The following is a 21,068-nucleotide window of genomic DNA, read 5'->3' as shown; positions in this document are numbered from 1 at the left end:
AATCAATTTAACCCACACTGGTATCTGGGCTCTTTCTCTTCACCTGACTTAGATCTTGGTGTTCCAAGGAATGCAGTGGTCCCCTCACCTGTTTCCACTTGAAACAATGGTTTGTGCAGTACATTAAGGCAGTTATGAGGGTGTCAGTGACCCCAAAGATAATTATGGTGGTCAAAGCCAGCTTAGGAGAATGGTGATAGTGATGGACAGCAACACCAGCCATGGTGAAGGAAGCAATAGGGACTGTTTTCTGAACTTTTAATATCCTCATATCTTTGCTTCTACAAGTTCTTAAAAACCCTGTGGGATAGACAGGGAAGGGTCATTTGTTTTTTGTTTAGTATTAAATTTTTTATTTGCAGACAAATTTACAATTTATAGTTGAGAAAGAAGAATTAAAAGATGAATAAGTGATTCATTTAGACTTCAACAACAAAGTAGGTGCCCAATTAGTATCACTGACTGGTGAGAGTAAAAAGAGACTGAAACTGGGGTCTCCTGACTCTTTGTCCTGTGACCTTTTTCACTCTCTCTTTGCATTTTCTGAGGCTAAAAATCCACTTTTTAAGGTATGCATAATTTACAGCAAATTTTAAGGTATTCTTTGGTTGCTATAAATTGAGAAGTGGTCTTTGTTGTTTTGCTGACTGTTGCTAATTGTTAAATAACCATGTAGTGCATAGTGAAAAGACATTTACAGACATAGTACATTAAAGTCTTTAACGCTATTGATCACTATTTTTGACCTATGTCATTTTTATCTCCACAGAAATTGGCCCAGTAACAGTTACCACAGATCCCAAGAAATTTCAGTATGAACTCAGAGAACTCTATGTTCAGGTGAGTTCTTGCATTCAATTTTATTTCTTTTAAGGGAAAGGAAAATAATGAACTTCTGGCTGATTTTCTTTAGTTTTAAGTCTGAAAGCAGTGGTTATTGGTTTTTAAATTCTAATACCACTTTTTCTGACTTAATTTGAATGACAGATATGGTAGTGGGATAGATTGGGTTCAAAATATCACCTTCATTTATGCATTGTCTATGGCCGCTTCCATGCAACAATGGCAGAATTCCATAGTTGTGACAGACTGGCCCACAAAGCCTGAAGTGTTTACTGTATGATGCTTTAGAGAAAAAGTTTACTGACTCTTGTTCCAGATGACTCCTTTCCCTGAGAATCATAAGGAGCAGTTAATTCTTTCCCTGTAATAGTAGTGGTATAATTACAGTAATTTTCATATTCTTTGCTATAAGTCATCTTTACAAAATTTTTGACTGTAAGTATAATTTTGTTAGTAGAGAAGATGAATAATTGGTTTAAATGTTATTCTGAAAACAGAACTTGGAGATAGGGTTGATATGCACCATCTCCTCATTGCTGCTTTGAGGTCATTATTCCCAAATCCATTAGTCAAGAAAGAATTGCTTCTTTGAGGCTGTTTTACTGTCCTATCCTCCATGGATGGTCTCTGCTGCAATCACCTACAGATCTTTTGGCCAATCCTCATCATTCATTTAAGCTATTGATACCTGTATCATTGGCTGCCTTTCCCCTTTCGGGCTGCCGTCATTCCGGTGCACTTCAGCATTGATGGGGATGACCTGTCAGAACCTTCTCTTCTCAGTTCTTTGACGTGCTATTTGTCTTCAATGACCTTTTCAGTACTCCATCTCAGTCTTCTATTCTCACACACACCCTCTGGATCTTATGACCACCTCAATCTGTTCCGTCTCTCAGATCACTAATTCAAGCAGGTCCACAAGCTTGTTTTTGCAGCTATTTACACTGCATCTACTCCTTCACCCTCATCAAGCACTCTAGTCCATTGACCCCTATCCTGTCTCCAAGACCATGAGATCTCTCCTTTTTCACTTTCTTCCAATCTAGCTCAGAGCTCTGTCATTTCAAAAACACTCCTTTTTCTTTCTTGTCCATTGCTTTTCTGTTCAAAAGGCAAAACCTCATTCCTGAATGACTGCAATTATGTCCACCGATGGCCAAGTGCTGTTGAAACCTCACAGCACGGCAGGTTGCTTCCGTTGTAAATACATAGCCACCTATTTTCACTGGACTCTTAGTACTTCCATGATCTTACTATGTTTCTTTGGTCAATTATATCTCCCATTCCTCTCAATGACAGTTGCAAATCTTATCTATTCTTCTTAAACCTCTATCCCATTACCCTTTTACTACTGGCTATTTCAGCTAACGATCTAGTCTGAGCAAGCTGTCTCACTTACTGTTTCACACACAGGCATATATAAATGGAAGCCCTCTGCTTCCTCATACCTAGCATGTAATCCACCTACATCTAGCATCCATCCCATCCTCATTCCCTACTTAATCACAACTCCTTGGCTTTCTCAGGATCTTAACCTATCAAACTGTATTTTTCTTTTTTTTTTCAACTGCTTAAGGGTTCCCATTTACTTTTAAATATGTTTCAGTCTCCCCCCAAAACAAACGGATCCCAACAAATCAAACCATTATAAGCAAAACAAAATAAACAACAAATCTCTGTTTTTCTCACATCCTCTTAAAAATAACTTATCTCTCTCAGTTCCTTCAGTGTCAAGAATATTGTCTGTATTGACCGCCATCTTTTCTTCACATCCCTTCCCCATCTACTCCTCAGTCTGTTTCGATCTAGTTGCCACACCCCTGCTCTGTCAAAGTAGCTCTAGTTGGTGATATATGATTTGTATTTTGCTATATGCAGTGGTAGCATTTCACTTGTCAGCACATTAGATTAACATCTGTGTAATTCTCGGCAATACTGGCCTCTCCCTTCTTCTTGAGACATTCTCTTCCCTTACGTGTGCTCTCATTTTGTTTCCCACTTTTCCTCAGCTTCCTAGGCAGCTCATTTCTGTCCAATTGACCATTAAATGTTTAGGATCCTAGGAGGTTTTGAAAGTGGCCCTATATTTTCTCTCATTTTTATTTCTTCTCTTTAGGGGAAATCGTCCATACCCACATAAATATGTTTCTAGCCTAGGCCTCTCCTCTGAGAAATAGACCCTTATGTCAGGCTCTTGGATGTCACAGTGGCCCTCCAAAGTGAAACTCACAAATGTTCTCTTTCCACTGCCCCAAATCTGGTCCTAAATCCTTGCTCTTTGTTCTGTATTTGTTACCTTTGTGAATGATGCCTACAATATTCTGGTTATACTACCAAAGATCTGAGTTATCCTTACTATATCCATTCCCTGCCTCTCTCCCCCCTCCCCACCCCAATATACAAACTATGAATCAAGTCTTGGTTTTTAACTTTCTAAATAATTTTGATATCAATTGACTTTTCTCCTTTTCTATTGGCACTGTCCTAGTCCCAGTTACTGTATCTTTAGGCTAAATGAATGCAAAAAAGCTTCTAAGTGATTTTCCTGCATTTACTCTTCTTTTTATTTTTCCAGGCCTTTCTCTACTCTGACAGGCAGACAAAATAATTTCAAAATACATCTCTGAACATTTCTCCCTAATACCCTGTCCACTCACCTCCTACCCGCATCTCATCAAAGTCTTCCCAAGTTCATGAGTGACCTGAGGCCTGTCAACCTAGAGCCCTTCCTAGAGCCGCTCTCTCCCTTGGACCCTGAGCTCTGCCACAGGGGCCTTGCATAGAGCCTCCCCCTGTCTGTATCCCCACCTGTCTCCCCACAGGACCTTTGCACATGCTGTTCTCCTTGCATAGGAAGTTCTTGTTCTTCATCCTGCCCTCACGTCCATGCTCCTTTAACCTAGTTTAAAATCCCATATTCAAAATCTCATCTGGAATACCACTTCCTCAGAAAATCCTGCCCTATCCTCCAGGCTCGGTCATATCTCACTGCCTCTCTCCGTCACAAACTAGTTGGCGTTTCACAGTGAAGAACTATGTCTGATTTAGCTCATCAGTGAATCCCTTAGTAAAATGCCTGGCATATAGAATGTGCTGAATTTTTGATGAATGCAAGAATGAATGAACAAACGAACAAACGAACCATTATGTACAAATTAACAGAGTCCAAATTAGAGTTTGAAGTTTAATACTTTATTGGTTCACTGTAGGGTGCATGACTTGATTTGGAACTATATATGGTATGAGCATAGTTGGGGCATAGGATGAAAAAACTCAAAAGTTTGGCATTCCAAATATGTATTCCATCGTGATTCTTTTATTGTGACTGTCTTTATTTTTAAATTGCATACTAAATTGAATTATGTTTCATAAATATCTAAATAGGTGTATATATAGTTATCCCTTGACTGTTTTTCTCTTTTATTCAATTTCTTCTGATAATCTTTTTCATTAATCCTCCATTTCCTTTCTCTTATACCATGTCATTCTTTTTCAGTCATTATCTTGATACTTACTGACAATTTACTTTTCTATCCCTTGATATAGCAACTTCTTTGCCGCTTTGGGTGTCCACATTCTTTGAAAAAAAATTTTACAGAAAAATTTCTATCCTGTACATGGATCATAGGAACTAGAAATTGTACTGCCCTAATTGTTTAAACTTTTTATGTTCTGGTATTTTATCATGAGCTCCTGAGGGCAAGAGCCTCGTAGCTCTCATTGAGCCTCTGGTCCACTGTGGGATGAACAAGTGTCTGCAGTAGAGTGGACTTAAATAGCTATAAATGAATGTCATACATGGGTGGCTTCTTTTAAAAATGTGTATTTAACAGTTAAACTATATCAAATATAATACAAACTTTACTTTGATGGTACAAAAGATACTTAAAAACCTAATCATCAGTTTTCATTATATAAAGATTCAGAAGGACCAAGTAATGGAGATTTCTAGCTGATAGAATGTTAGGAAGAGATTTACTGTATTCATTTTTTTTCTCTTCAAAAAAGAATTCAGCTGGGATATATTCTTGGAAATCTGGCCAGAATGAAAATGCCTACATTCTCAATGAGACCTGGCGCTGGCATTTCCTGATTTCCTGCCTCTCCCCTTCTTTTGTTCTGACGGATCTTCAGGGAGTACCCTTATCCTCCTTGCTCCATTTGTCTCCAGGGTGAAGGCTTGTGATTCTTAATCATACTCCATTGATTCTCTCCCCAGCCAATATCTGGAATTGAACTTGATACAGACACTCTATAGGGTCATATGACATCTCTGTTCAAGAAAATAATCTTTCTTTCTCCCCTGGAATGAAAGCTCGTGTCCATTTCTCTGGAGATTTCCTCTGTACTGGCTGCATCTTATGGAATTTATTTTTGAATTGTCTTGGGATCCAAGGGGATGCTTAATTAGAACAACCAGCCAGGGAAGAAATCAAATATTTACTTTTTCTCTTCATTCAAAATCGGGCATTGTTATAGGCATTGGGAATACCAAGGAAGTGTTTTTACTTTCAAAGTTTCTAGTGAATTATTCCTTTTTTAATCAATGGCAAAAAATGTCACCAAGTAAGGGTCAAATATGACAAGACACTAGGCTACATTATCGCTTAACATCTAACCTAAAGAATATATTTTGTTTTCTCTTCAGTGTTTCGTAGAGAATATTTTATTTCATAAATAAATAAATTTATTTCATAAATCACTCTGTGAAACTAAAATTTACAAATTTCATAAAATTTTAGAATAATACTAAATTCTTCAGTTGCCCTTCTACCATTTTTAGTAACTCCTCCCAAATCACTGATATAAAGAGCAACAAGGATTGCTATCTTGTTAAAATTAACTTGGATTTCCTAAAAAAGAAAACTTTAAAAATATTCCTTTCCTACTTTAATCGTTTTGAAAACAAGAAAAGTAAATTCAGTTGGAAGTAAATTAAATAATTGCCCATTAACTTTTTACTAGGTTCAGCTATTTTTCCTGTAGAGATATGGAATTAACTTGGGGAAAAGCAATTTAAAAATTTCCAAGAAAAACGTAACAAAAATCGCTAAACTTAAATCATTAAATTTATAACATTAATTTCATTTTCCTTCATCTTCTTTCATCTGGAATGCAGAGAAGTAACTTGAAAAGTATCTGAGCTTTCTCTCTGGGGAAAAGAAGGGAAGACAAATGACAGCAATGGTATTCAAATCACACAGAGCTTTGGGAATTAATATCCTTGTGAATGTGCAGTGCGAAGTCCTGCCTCAGGTCACAGTCTTTATAAGAAACTATAAAGCTTGTTGATTTTTAGAAAATGGTATTGGCAATGATATGCTTTCAAGCCTTTTATCCAAACATTTTAAAGAACAAAAAGCATATTAGTCAAACATTTGAAGTGTAGAGAAGGAAGATATTTCTACAGTAATGGAATTATAATTTTTTCATATAGATGGTTGATCCCCAGACCTGAAAAATTTCACACATAATTTAGTTTTTCTTTGAGAAGTGTTTTGATAAAATTGACCTTAATAAAAGCAAGAATAAGAGTAAAAATATGTAGAACAGCATCATGACATAGCAACAAGATAGAGTTATGAAGATTAGGGTAAGATCCAATTATTGTCATTCTTTAACTGAAACAGGAGAAAAAATAGACAAACTGATGTTAAGGGGGAAAAATGTTCTGCTGTAGTATAAGAACAGTTGATGTTAGAATTAACTGCCAACAGAGAATATGAAAAACTGTGGCCAGATAGGCAAAGACTGTTAAAACAGAGGATAATGTTGATTTATGATATCAATTCAGTATACATTTTATTTAATTTCAAGTATTCTAAATCATGCTACTGTGCAAAAGTGTCCTTTTTATTTCTATATTTATAGAAGTCTTCTATATGAATTTAAAAAACAAAACTGAGATATAACCAAAAAAATTAAGAAAGTAAAATTGACTAGAACAAGAAAAGGGAAAGGATTATATGTTAGGATAAATATAATGTAGAGCTATAAGAGATGTGATTTTCATGTTTGGTATTGGACATGATTCAACTGAAGAAAGCAGTTTTCATTTCCATTTAAGTTTTCTTAATATGCATTTGACTTACAAATATGCATTTAACTTACAAATGCATATATATCAGCATATACATATACACACTTTTACAGGAGGAATGGCATGTATTTAATTTAGGGAAGAAAGTGAGATAGAGTCCAATACATACAACTCATAATACGTGTGAAAGCTACAAGAATAGTAGAACCAGCATCTGACCCAAAATAAGGACTTGATAGATGTTAGCTATTGTTACTGCTATTACTACTATCTCTAGTACTCCGAGGTTCTTTTAGCAGAAATAATCACCAAATAATTATACCATAAATGAACAACTATGGAACTTGTGCCTTGTGAAAGATTTTGCATGTATTTTAAAGTCATCCTCTCATTTCAAACCTACACAAATATTAATCTTCCTTTTTGCAAATGAGGAGACTCAAGCTTTGAGATCTTAGGTAACATCTTCCTCAGGTCACCAAACTGGCAAGAAGCAAGGCTAGTCTCAAAAGTGGAGGTATTTAATGTCAAAGCCAGTGTCCTTTTTCACTTGGCTGCTTTTCTTCTAAAGAGTGGTTTAAGTAACCTTATTAAGCTAATCAAATTAACGTTTATTTATATAATTTCTCTTTGTATTTTACTTCAAAGTAGGAAAGTAGAGAATTAAAGACAGATGTAGGTCTAGGGCTGGTCTCATCCTCAACGAAACAAATTTATTTCTTAAAGATTTCGACTTCCTCTTCTACCTCCAGTCACTTTGGGTTATCGGCTCACCTAAAGTTACTGAGCGGCTAATGAGAATGATAACTGTACATTGAAAATTACTCCCTTTGCTCAGCATGTGTTCTTGCTACTTAGCGCGCTAAGCTTATTTAAGTGTAACCTCACAGTCACCTTGGAGAGACACGAGAACAAGATGCATTTTAAGAGATTGAAAGGTAGTGTTTATACTGCAGTTGTATTTGTAGGCGGTTTTGATTATTTTTATTGTTGAAATTTCTTGGTGCCTGAATGAAGCATCTATTCAAACTTTAGTTTGCTGCTGGAGTTCTCTACTAGAGGGACAAACAATCCTATATCCCCGGGAAGTGAGGGATGGGGACTAAGATAAGTAACTGGAGGGCACTGAGAATGATTGGCTCCTTTCTAGCTATCCATCCTGGTATCCCTATCCAGAAGCAAATAGTTGGCTGATTTCTTAATGACCTTTTGTGTGCACTTCGAAGGACAAAGAGTATAGAAGGGTATTCTGACCGTTGCATTGCTTTTTCAAAGCAGAATACACAGACATTTAGAATGGGGTGGGTGTGGATTATGTTGGGACATTTCTTGATTTTCTTTCAAAGTGTGGATGTGTGGGGATGTTCTTAAGGGTACATACATAAGTCATTGTGGAGTAAATATTGCAAATATATGTGACAGAATAACATTTAGGAAGAGGACTCCTTTGACCTATGATGCCTGGATTTATTCCATTCATGGTATTAAGTCAATCAAGGGATTGCTCTGTTCCCCGCAATAAGTACTATACCTGATTTTGTCAGGTTTTAGGTGATGGTGAGGATGGAGGTCAAAATGTTTTTCTTGGGAGAATATTTCTTGATCTAAAGCCATGACTCCTAGAAAAAACCTATAAACCTCACTTTCAACAAAATGGAAAATTAAAGAGTTTCTTTAAGGGAAATTAAAGAGTTTCTTCTCAATCCAAATTGATCTGAAGCAGTTCTCAAGAAGCCATCTTTTTTTCTTCTTAGGCCTTGAAAAAGTCTCAAGAAGACTAGTAGAGTCTTGGTTTTGGTATTGACTTTGAGTAGTATTTGTTCAGTTATCCCTTCAGATGTTCGGATCCCTTCCAGAAACTTATCAGTACCCCAGGCATGAACTGGCATCAGTTAGAGATTTGATAGCACTGGCCTTCCTCAGCAGATGATACCTGGGGCTCCTGTGGAGCAATATCTGGGAGCCTCTGTTGATGTTCAAGGCTGATACAGGCTTTCTTGGGCAGGAATATCCCATTATTGAATACTGGTCCAGTCACCAGCTAAGTCCCTCAGGTTTCCTTATGCAAACTTTAAACCGGGTCTCCATTCTTCTATATTCATGTTGATTTTAAAAACTCCTCATTTATCTACTCTCTCTATATATTAGTCTCCTCCTTTGAGATGACCTAGATCTTAGTTCACCAATTTTGTTTAATGACTACCTACTTGTTCTTAAAAAAAAAAAAAAAAACAAAACTTATCTATCTCCAACTTCTACATAAATGTAACATTCACAAATTATAATGATTTTATTAGTAAAAATACATTGTTAATTTTTTTCATCAAGACCTATTATAACCTACATAATATAAATATATTTTTATCACTTTAAATAAAAAGAATCACAACATTACAGCTTCTTCAATTAGTAACAAAGATTATGCCAAATGTGCTGGAAAGCATGTAAATTCCATACGTGAATGTTGGAACAGAAAGGAAGAGAAAGTGGGCAGGTAGAGTCTGAGGTAGTACAGAGGAAAGGTAGAGAAGGGTCATAGCAGAGAGAAGACAGGGAGAAAGAAAGCCTTCCCAGAGGAAGTGCAAGCAGGGTGAATGCCTAGTCCTTGAATAAGCAAATGATGATTGGCTACAAGGGCCTCCTTAGACCATGCCCCTGCCCTCTTCTGGCTCCTTCTCACTGAGCAAACAAGAGAGACATTTGAATCTCTCTCAAAGAGACATTTGGAGACCAGGAGTCCTTTCCAACCAGAGACCAAGGCAGTGTCTTAATTTGATGGGAAAAGAAAAGGTCCCAATAAAAAGGTACAGAATCCTTGAAGGAGGAGGGAATTCTCTAAGTAGCAGAGAAGAGGAGAATTACTGAAGTGGATACTGAGAATTCCAAGATATCATTTTGCAGTTTCCCATTTTTGCCTAGAGTTAACCCTGCACACTTCTATATGTCTCCTGATCACGAGAAGGTATTCGGTGGTGTTTTTGTTACTGCTTGGTTGCTTCCACGCTCTTTCCCTCTTGAAAGGACCATGGTCTATTATAATTCATGTAAATTATGAAGCTTTTGAAATATTTTAAGGTATAAAGGCACATTATTTTCTGATTTATGAATCAAGATATTGAGCGTCTGGTACATAGTCTCTTCTTTATGATTATTTAAATGGAAGTGAACTGCATATCCTCGTAAGGCTCAACATAAAATAAGTTCCAGTAACTGGAAAGATCAATTTCTGAAGCGTTAGACTCCTACTACTGACAGGTGATAACCTGAAAGCCTGGAAAGGGTTGTCCTTGTTAACCTTTAATGTTCCTGGGATCGAGATCAGCAGTTCTTTGATGCCTTGATTTGTATTCCACCTTCTTCAGACTAGTAAAGGGCGGCATGGTGGACTGCCTGGGATGCATCCTTTTCTTTTTTTGATTATGGAGATTTGAAGTTTGGACTCTGAAATATTCTGCCCCTCAGTACATCCCTGCTGTATTTTCTACAAGTGATGAATACCAAATGTCACTGATGCATTAGGATCCTACAGTCATTTTGATTTACTTTGTACTTGATTGGGAGCAACGTTTAATTAAATTCAATGTAATTTAATGGTTTCCACATGTACATTCTGTTTTCTGGGTTATAGAATCGCACAGCTGTATTTTTAGAAAGAGAACTGAGGGTTGTAAACTTTTGTTCAGCTTGCAACTGAGTTTCATTTCTAAATTTTATATGTAAAGGGAAAATGATGCAAATAAGACATCCGAAACAATGGGTGTTCCATGTGAAAGGAAAATACAGTCTGACTCTGAAACTAGGCTTAGTAGGTTGTAGTCATGTTAGAATAAGGGTAAATATTGTAATGCCAGTAGACGTTCTTTTGGACTCAGGCATGAGCCTACCAACAATGTTTCATTTTTTGATGGCTTAGAGTTAGGCATAACTGGAAAACAACTGGTATAAACACTAATTCATTGAAAATGGCTGATGAGAATAGAAGAATTGAAATGGGTTGGAAGAAATAATAAGGCATGGCAAGGGCCTGCTTTGAGATTAGCCTTCTTCCTTCTCTGATCTCTTGTTTGATGAGTGTTTTCCCATCAGGTTTTGGACAGAGACCTCATTTTTCTCCAACTCCTCTCAGGGTTTAAAGGTTCAGTTTCTTCCAGTACCGCTCCCACACTGTCTTGTATTTAGAAAAGACAGCATGGTAATCTGTTTTATTACTCCCTTGACTGATAGCATTTCTATTCATTCTTATTTAATCTTGTTGACAGGAATTTATTTTCTGAACATAATTATCACTGTAATTCTGAGGTTACCATTTTTTTCCCTTTAATTTCAAGAGCAGTGTTTCCTGTGAAAGGGCACATCTGTTTTTTCGTAAACATTTTTTTCTATCTGAAGTGTCTTTGGCAACTTGGTAAGTTGTCGCAATCAGTAGAATTATAAAGACAAAATGATGAATGAAACTACTGATACAAATTAGTTATATTTCAGAATTTAAATAAAAACTCTAAGTTAACAAAGTCAGGCCCTTCTTATATACCTTTAGGGAATTATGCAGTTCAATGCATTATGCAACTTTATCTCCTTCACAGCTTTCATTTTCATGTATCTGTGCAGGTTGATGTGGTTTCGGGGGATGCATATACATTGCTGTGTTTGTTTTCTGTTAAATATAAAAATTGACCTCATGATGCGGGGAAGGGGGAGGGAGGTGGGGAGGGAGAAAGAGAGAGAGAGATAAGAGGGAAGAAGAGGGAGGAGGGGGAGAGGGGAGACATGGGGGGAGTTAGTTTTATATATATACACTCACATGCACACACACACACACACACACAAATATATATATTCATATATGTATTGCTTACTTAAAGAACAACTTTTGGCACTTGTATTTTCAGGAGACTTAGCTCTGGAATTTTACTACTTGAAATGAGATGGTCCAGGCTTGAGCAAAGCTAAGACTTAATACAGCAAGTGTGTCTAGATTGTGTCAGGATTGCTTTGCACAGTCTCATTCACCCATTTACCCACTATTCATTCATTTACCCATTCATTCATCAAACAACAATGGAACACTTACTAAGTTCCCCAAGGAACAATGATCTAGTGGGAGGAAGCAGGTAAGTTATACGTACAAGTCAGCGAATGCTATAATAGAATGAACAATATTCTGTGGGCATCCAGAAGAAGGAGAATCTTTCTTCTGCTGCTTCTACAGTGTCCCTGACAAGCTGCTTGCAGCCACAGAAGTAGATGAGGAAATAAAATGCCACACTGCTGTTTGCGTGACGCCAGGCAGGATTGAGTTCCTAATCCCTGCTCTTTCACATACTGGTTGTGTCATCCTGGGAAAGGGGTTTTCAAGATTTAGTGCTCTGTCAATAAAATATGCTAAAAATGATACCTCCCCCATCAATTGATGTAAAGTGTAAATAGCGGAGCATGTGTGACAATACCGTCTCAGTGCTTGGTGCACAATTGATATCCATTGAGTTAATACAAGTAGAGTGTCATCACCAACAAAGTATCAGTTAAATAAATGAGACATTTCATAGATTCACGTTCATTTATTCTAAATTTCTTCATCATAGGTGTTTTATAGAATATTATTTTACTTTTCCATTTGGTATTCAGGTCAAAACAGAAAATGTTAAGACTTTTAACGGACTACTTTTTTTTTTAAGTTTGGAACTAAAAACTTAAAACAGTTTGTTTTTATAATTTCAGTCACCATCCCATTGCACTAATTTTATAATCTGTACATGAGTTTGACCCAAATTAACCTAAAGTATCCGACTTTGTTAGGCTTATTTATGAGCATGGACGTTTTGACAGTGGTTCTCAGTCCTGTTCTGACAAATTCACCTTTTAGCTAAATTTAATGATCAGAAGATCAGTTAATGATTTGGGAAACACTGTTAGCCAACCTGTGAGTTAAGTTTCTAAGATATTTTATATGTTTATGTAAATATATAAAAACTTTATTTATAAACTTTGTGTGTGTGTGTATGTTTAAACAAAGTAAGTGATTTATAGATTTTTGGAGTAGATTTTAGCTTGATTCCTAAACGTTAGTAAATGAAAACAACTTGAAATTTTGTTTCTAATAACTTCTTCCAGGAAGCAAAGTTCACGGAAGACTTTTAGAGCAAATCAACAGCTTTACAAATAATAGTCTAGAATGAAGCCTACATAACTAAACCAAACATATCATTCTAAAGCAGTGCTGTCCAATGAAAGTAGAATGTGAGCCACATATGTAATCTTAAAAAACAGTTGAACTTAATTTAAATAATCTAACCCATTATATCTAAAATATTATCAATTTAACATGTCCTCAGGATAAAAATCAGTACTTCAGTTTTCAATTTTAAAATAAAATAAAACATTCATTTCCTCAGTTTCAAGTGTTTTGTAGCCACATAGGGCTAGTTAGTGGCTACTATAGTAGATAGCACATATCTGAAGTCTTCCCTTTATAGATCATTTTAATGGTTATTTATGATTTAAAATGATTAGAAAATTAAACTCAAGTATCAGAGAGGGACCTTTATAAGGCTATAACATTATATGTTAACTTCTTTTGGAAAAAAGAAACTTATTTTTCTTTTCAAGAACCTACGTGTACAATGAGATAGGCAAACTTCCAAGGATTCTAGTGGTCTTTAGAATCTACTCCTGGATGATGTGGAGGGATGAGCATCCCGAGGTTCTCTTAGAGTAAATTTGAATGCGAGTCAAGTGGCTCAAAGATTGTTCTCCACTCAGTAACTGGACAAGATTTATCATTCTTGCCATTCCTAACAAGTATCTCTGAAGATGACTTAGCTGTTCTGATTTTTGGCCCACAGACAGATGACTTCTCCTAGCCCCTTGATACTAGGTGACAATGAGCAAAAAGCAATTCATCTCTCCAGAGAGTTATTTACCACAGAGCATTATTGTGTACTTGGCCATTTAACAAATGCTGTGGAATGGATAACTTATATTGTGATTCCACTCAGGTGCACAATGTCAAGTGCAGGTGAGAAATTGTTTTTTTGCTTAAGCTTCTGAAAATACAGTAGGAATCTAATACATTTTTGAGCAGTCCAGAGTATTCATTACAGATATGCAGAGTTGGCTACAAGTAACAATTATTCCTATACAACATACTAAAGTTACCAATGTGCCCAGTAGCTATTTCCCACTTTCCTAGCCCACAAATGCTCACTCAGGGGCATTTGCTGCACACGGTAATCCCTCCAAATAACTGTTATGCCAAGGAAAATACGTTTCATTATTAAAGAATAAAGCAAATTAGAGTATATCTGAAGAGTGAGGAAGTATATCTGAATGGGAGTAAAGAGAACGTTTTAAAGAGGGGAAGGCATATTGTCTCAACCTTGGAAGGAAAATAATTCAATTTGACAAATATTTACTCAATAATTACTGTATGTCAGCAAATGCTATGAACTGAGTTCTCAAGGACTTAGCATACAGTTCCTGCCATCAAATAGCTTATAGAAAATGGGAGATTTTAGACATGCATACATCGGTAAGGAATGTTTTATGGTGGAGATGCAGCAGTAGAAAGATTACTTGAATGAAAGTACTAAAGGAATTAAGATGTGAAGCAAGGGGCATAGTTAAAGAACAGGAAATAGCCTCAGATTAAAGGAAGCAATTTTTTTCTTCGAGTTTTATTGAGATATAATTGACATACATCACTGTATTAAGTTTAAGGTGTACAGCATGATGATTTGACTTACATACATCATGAAATGATTATTGCAATAAGTTTAGTAAGCAGTCATCATCCGATATAGATATAAAACCAAAGAAATAGAATAAAAATTTTCCCCTGTGATGAGAACTCTTAAAGTTTACTCTCTTAACCACCTTCATATATAACACACAGCAGTGTTCATTATATTTATCATGTAGTACAATGCATCCCTAGTACTTCTCTTACTTTTAACTGCAAGTTTGTACCTTTTGACTGCCTTCAGCCAATTCCCCCTCCCCTTGCCTCTGGTAACCAAAATCTGATTTCTTTTTCTGTGAGTTTGTTTTCGAAGTATTATTGACCTACAACACAGTTCCTGTTACACAACATATTAATTCAATATTTCTGTACATTTCACAATGATCACCAAGGTAAGTCTAATTACCAAGGAAGCAATTTTTGAAGAGGGAGCATCAGGAGATAGAAAGCCAGAAAGATAATTTGATCCAACACAGTGGTTAGTGAAAGATTTTAACTAGGAACGTGATATAGACAGCTCTTTACTGCAGGAAATATAAAGTTTGGTGGTAGGAAGAGCAGATTAGATAGGAGGCTATACTTATAATAAAATTAATGATAAGAAGAGTGAATTGTAGGAAGTAAAGAGGAAGGGAAGGGACAGATTCATGATGGGTGTAGAAGGAAAATGGTTTGACCACTGATTAGGTGAAGAAAGAGGGAGGAGTCAAAGATGACTCAGGTTTTGAACTGAACATCTAGGCAGATGGTACCATTAACAAAAATAGGGAAGATATGGTTGGGGAAAATACAGTGAGTTCCATAGTAGATGCACTGAACTGTAGACACCTGTAAAACGTCTAGGAGTAGATGTCTAACAAGCACTTGTAAATAGAAAATTGGAATTTGGGAGGTAAGTACAGTCTGAGGATACAAGTATACAAGTTTTTGAGAACAGTATTATCTGTTAAGCTAGATCCTGTGAAAATGTACATAAGTAAAAGAGGATAGGAGATATTTACTGAAAAAATAGAAGGAACTGCTAACTCAATAAAATTTCTGGGAGTCGATAACTGTTATCTTCTCGAAAGTTACTGCAGTGTCCAGCCCTCTACTATTAAGAAAGTGGCATAATATTTAATGGGTGTCTCAGTTTTAGAAGTAATTTGTAACAGTTGGTGCTCAGTTCCAACTCATTGAATAAATGATGTTTAAAGGCTGTAAGTACTGAGTGGCATCCAGTGCAAGAAAAGATTCTTCAGGTGGTCTAGGCTAAAGTGTAAACAATTCTAGTGCTTGGTTCTTATGACCCTGATTAGATCTGTGGTGCTCAGGGTATCTGTATCAGAATCAGATTGTTTGGAGCCTAGGGAAAGCCCCAATAGGATAATCAAGTAGAATCTTCAGAGTTTAAAGGTAAAACCTTATCCCTTTCATCAAGTAATTATTTTCTTTTTGAGAAAGAGCTCTTACTCACTGGGTTCTAGTGGACTGTGGAACCACGAGGCCCCCCAGGATCCCATGCTGCCCTGCTTTTTTATTTGATTGTCTTTTCTAGGCATGAGTTCCTTAAGGACAATATACTTTGGCTTATTCATCTTTGTGTACCTAAATCCTTGCAGGGTGTTTAGCAGTTATTCATTGCTGAAAACATATTGGTTGAAAGTCCATTTCCTTGGCCCTGTAGTTATTGACATTTGCTAATGAGAAAAAAATACTATATTATATATATTATAAATATAAGCATATTTATAATAGATTTGTATTTATTTATAACAGGAAAATTTGAAAGAGAATTAATATTTAACAATAGAGAAATGCCTGACTAAATTATGGGATAGAGACAGAATATTATACAATCACTAAAACCTGTGATTTTGAAGAACATTGATGACATGATAACATAAGCAGGATATAGCTCTAAATTTAAAATATAATGTATAAAATGGTAATTACAGCATGCTTACAGTTTTATCTATCAATTCACATGTGTTGGAAGGAAATAAGTGTGACAAGAATTCCTCTTAGGGTGAGGGCTATTTTTGTTTAGGAAGGTATATTGAGCCTAATTGAGTAGAAAATAAAACACAGAGATCATGTGTTAATAGTAATAATGAAGCAGAGTGAAAAGAGTGACAGAGGGAGTGTATTTTATATAAGGTGGTCACGGAAGGCTTCTCTGATAAGTCACATTTGGGCAGAAACTTGGGTATAGGAGATGAACCAGTGTGTTTGTTTGCTGGTGGGAATGATTCAGTAAAGACAGAATGTTTGACAATGGAGTGGGGAGAAGGGACAGCCATAGGAGCCATGTCCTTGACTAGGCCCAGGTGAGAAGTTAGCCTAAGCTGTGGGTGTAAATGATTCCTTCACTATGAAGGCAGGGCATGTGCCTGCTGTTGCTGGACGTTAATAGGTATCGGTGCGGGAGTTTACGAAAGTTCTCTTCTGATTGCTTCTGTCTTCTCAGTACAACAGAAGAAAAGTCATCAAATAAGAGTGAGAAGGGATAAGAAAAGAGGGGATGTATAAAATGTCATGTATGAGAGTGGGAGTCAATCAATATTAGTTAAAAAGCATATAACAATTTCTATTTTCTGTATTTTTGGTGAATTTTTATTATTTTTTTTCTTTTCCTGACTCTTTTAAGTTTAGTTTATTTACTTATTTTTATTGAAATACAGTTGATTTACAATGTCGTGTTAGTTTCAGGTGTACAGCAAAGTGTACTTAGATAATCTCGAGTTAGATAATCTTCACTTAGATAATCTCGAGTTTGATCCATGTCGCTGCAAATGGCATTATTTCATTCTTTTTTACGGTCAATATTCCATTGTATATACATACACACCACGTCTTCTTTATCCATTCATCTGTCGATGGACATTTAGGTTGCTTCCATGTCTTGGCTATTGTAAATAGTGGTGCAGTGAACATCGGGGTGCATGTATCTTTTTGAATTATGGTTTTCTTCGGATATGTGCCTAGGAGTGGGATTGTAGGATCATATGGGTGAATTTTTAATTTATGCATAAGTACAGTTTTTTCTAACTCTGCATCACTTTATATCTTTTCCATCTCCTTGTAACCAAAGTGGTTAATCCAGTGGCAAACTGACAGAAAATAAAAGTGAAGACAACCACTCAGTTCTAGAGCTCCTAGAGCAACTTGTAATAACTAAGGTATCTCTTTTCTGCTAATGAAATAATTGACTTTTTTCTCACTGCTCCTCAACAGGGTGGTGGCGATTGTCCAGAAATGAGTATTGGAGCTATAAAAATTGCCTTGGAGATTTCTCTTCCTGGTTCTTTCATCTATGTTTTCACTGATGCACGGTCCAAGGATTATCGGCTCACTCATGAGGTGCTGCAGCTTATCCAACAGAAACAGTCACAAGTGAGTAGGAATCAACTCCCCACCACTGAATTTTCCATCTGAACACAGCTGTAAGAAATACAAGAGATTGCCTCCCCTCCCTGACTATACTATGTGTGACAGATGTCAATAATTACAACTATTGATCCATATATATGGACTCCAATATGTATGTGTCATTTAATCTAAACATGTTAAATGGATATGTGATATTTGTATATAGCATATGAATGCCTTGTTTCATAATATGGAGAAGAAATGATTAGGGTTTAATTAAGATGCTTGTTACCATCTTATCCTTATAACTGACAAAAACATAGCCCTGACAGAAAAGGCCTGTATTTCAAATATCGCCTCCTGTGTGGAATCTTGTCTGAGTCAGTTACTCATTGTATCAGTTAGCTATTGCTGCATAACAAGCTGTTCTCTCAGTGACTTAAAACAATAATCATTTATTTCTCACATGTTTGCAGGTTTCAGTTTTGCTAGACTATGCTTGCTCACTTGTGTATCTGGGCATAGTTTGGGTTTGGCTTATCTAGGTGATCTTAGGGTGACTTGGCTCTGCCTTTCAGGTTTCTCAGCCTCTTTCTGAGACCAGGAAGCTAGTTTAGGCATGTTCTTCTCATGACCAATGCAGAAACACTAGAGAGCAAGTGGAAATACCCAAGGCCTCTTGAGTTCAGGCTTAGAACCAGTAGAATGCATATCTATATCTATATATCTTCCACTTGCTTGGTAGTATGTAAATACATAGTAAGTGCTCAATAAGTATATATTGATTTCTGAGAACCCTTTAAACTATCTTCTTTTTTCAAAAATCATAGGTGGTATTTGTGCTCACTGGAGATTGTGATGACAGGGGCCATATTGGATATAGAGTCTATGAAGAAATTGCCTCTACAAGTTCTGGTCAAGTGTTCCATCTGGACAAAAAACAAGTTAATGAGGTCAGTTTAATAAAGTGGGTCTACTTTATTACCAGCTACCTTACCAACATCAGTTAGGCAAACCTAATTGTGTCAGTTTTGATTTCAAAAACAATTCAAACAAAAACACATTTTCCCCCATTCCCCACAGGTCAATAGAGTCATTAAAACAATGTGGAGAAACATAGATTTATCTGGTATTAATTTCTAGACTGTATTATGCTATACTGATAAATTATTTAGATTTAAGCATACATTTATTTAAAATTCATTTAGTGGAACTTGAAAATGTTTGTAGTTGTTGTTTAGTAAGGTCAGTTTGTATTTCTGATGTACAGCTTTTGGATAGCTGGTAAAATGAGGCTTGATTTGACTTTTACTTGACTCATTTTACATTCGTTTACTGAAGTAGAATATAAAAAAGTGAGTTATTAAGCCAAATTCTAAAGAAGTTTGATCTCTAAGATTAAAAGTAAAAAACTATAACTCAGTAACTATATACTTATCTAAAAATTTTTATGATAATAAAATCTATAACTTATATGCTAAGAAAATCTTGGTACTTCTAAAGAAGTGTTTGAGATATACTTAACTGTCATGATTATTTCTTTCTTTTTGTTACCTTTCCTTGACCTTACTTGTGATGATAAAATATTGTTTACTTATTTATTTGGCTCCCACTTAAGTTTCTAGGAACATGCCAGAACAAAGATAAAATTTTACGTGGGTATAATTCACATTTGATTTGATGTGGTCATTGTATCGAAAAAATTCTATAGTTTTTTGTTTGTCATTACTGCAATTAGTATTATTTAAAATTTTTCTTAACGAACAATTTTTCAACTATTGGTTGAAAGATAACAAGCATGATTGACTGTATATATATATATATTCACAGATACTTAACACACATATATCTATATATAGGCACATATATGTAGATATATGTTTGTGTGTGTATATTTTCTTTTTTCCTCTTTCTTTTTTTTTTTTCTTGGCGGTACACGGGGCTCTCACTGCCGTGGCCTCTCCCGTTGCGGAGCACAGGCTCCGGACACGCAGGCTCAGCGGCCATGGCTCACAGGCCCAGCCGCTTCGTGGCATGTGGGATCTTCCCAGACCGGGGCACGAACCCGTGTCCCCTGCATTGGTAGGCAGACTCTCAACCACTGCGCCACCAGGGAAGCCCTTTTTTTCCTCTTTCTTTGTGATCTAATATGTGGTAAATATTTAAGTTTCTGATGTGAGCTAAAAGTATGGGTTTCTCTTTGTAGGACAGGATTTTATATATATATGTATAAATATATGTATACATATATATAAAACCTGGAGAGTGTTATGCTTAGTAAAATAAGACAGAGAAAAACAAATACTGTATATTTTCACTTACATGTGGAATCTAAAAAAAATAAAACAAACAGATGTAACAAAACAGAAATAGACTCACAGATACAGAGAACAAATCATTGGTCACCAGAGGGGAATGGGTGGGGGAGGGGGCAAAATAGATGAAGGGGTTTAAAAGGTACAAACTACTAAGTGTAAAAAAAATAAGTTTTAAGGATATAATGGACAGCACAGGGAATATAGTCAATATACAGGTTCTATGAATTTCATGACAAACTTCCTTGTCTTGAAAGAAGTGGTTCAGTAGTCCTCTTATAACTAAAGAGTTCCTATTACATCAGGGTGGAACTAATAGGACATTGCGTATTTCTAGAATAAACATTTTAGCAAAAATATTTTTTATTAATATGTGATATACAAACCTGGGAGGTTACTTTAGTCCAAATGTTTTCTCTTCTTGCAAGAAACAGCCTTAGAGTGATATGTGGCTTGAGTCCATATTGTGTCCACTGTAGTGATCCAGAAATGCCTGGGCAGGTCTGACAACTACTGAACTACTGAGCCCTTAGCAGTTATTTGAGTAAACATCTGCATGAGAATTTGGGAGCCTGGGAAGAGAAGAGTTGGAGAAGAGTGCAGGACCGTCTCAGGAACTGGGTTTCTTGTCCCATCCCATACACTGTGCTTGACCCTAATGACCTCACACTGGCCAGAATGGACATCGTCAAAAAATCTACAAACAATAAATGCTGGAGAGGGTGTGGAGAAAAGGGAACCCTCTGGCACTGTTGGTGGGAATGTAAATTGGTACAGCCAC

General features: G+C 36.2%; 1 protein-coding gene across 1 annotated transcript in view; it reads left to right on the top strand.

The window, feature by feature from the left end:
* Positions 1-21,068, top strand: part of HMCN1 (hemicentin 1) — a 534,342-nt gene that overhangs the window by 106,213 nt on the left and 407,061 nt on the right. The window contains exons 2-4 of the mRNA XM_004275232.3: positions 770-840; positions 17,838-17,996; positions 18,803-18,925. Coding sequence (XP_004275280.1) covers positions 770-840; positions 17,838-17,996; positions 18,803-18,925 — 353 coding nt within the window. The remainder of the gene's footprint in view (positions 1-769; positions 841-17,837; positions 17,997-18,802; positions 18,926-21,068) is intronic.

The sequence above is a fragment of the Orcinus orca genome, chromosome 1 (genome assembly GCF_937001465.1).
Source record: "Orcinus orca chromosome 1, mOrcOrc1.1, whole genome shotgun sequence".
Taxonomy (NCBI): Eukaryota; Metazoa; Chordata; class Mammalia; order Artiodactyla; family Delphinidae; genus Orcinus; species Orcinus orca.
This window is presented reverse-complemented; position numbering and strand designations above follow the sequence as displayed.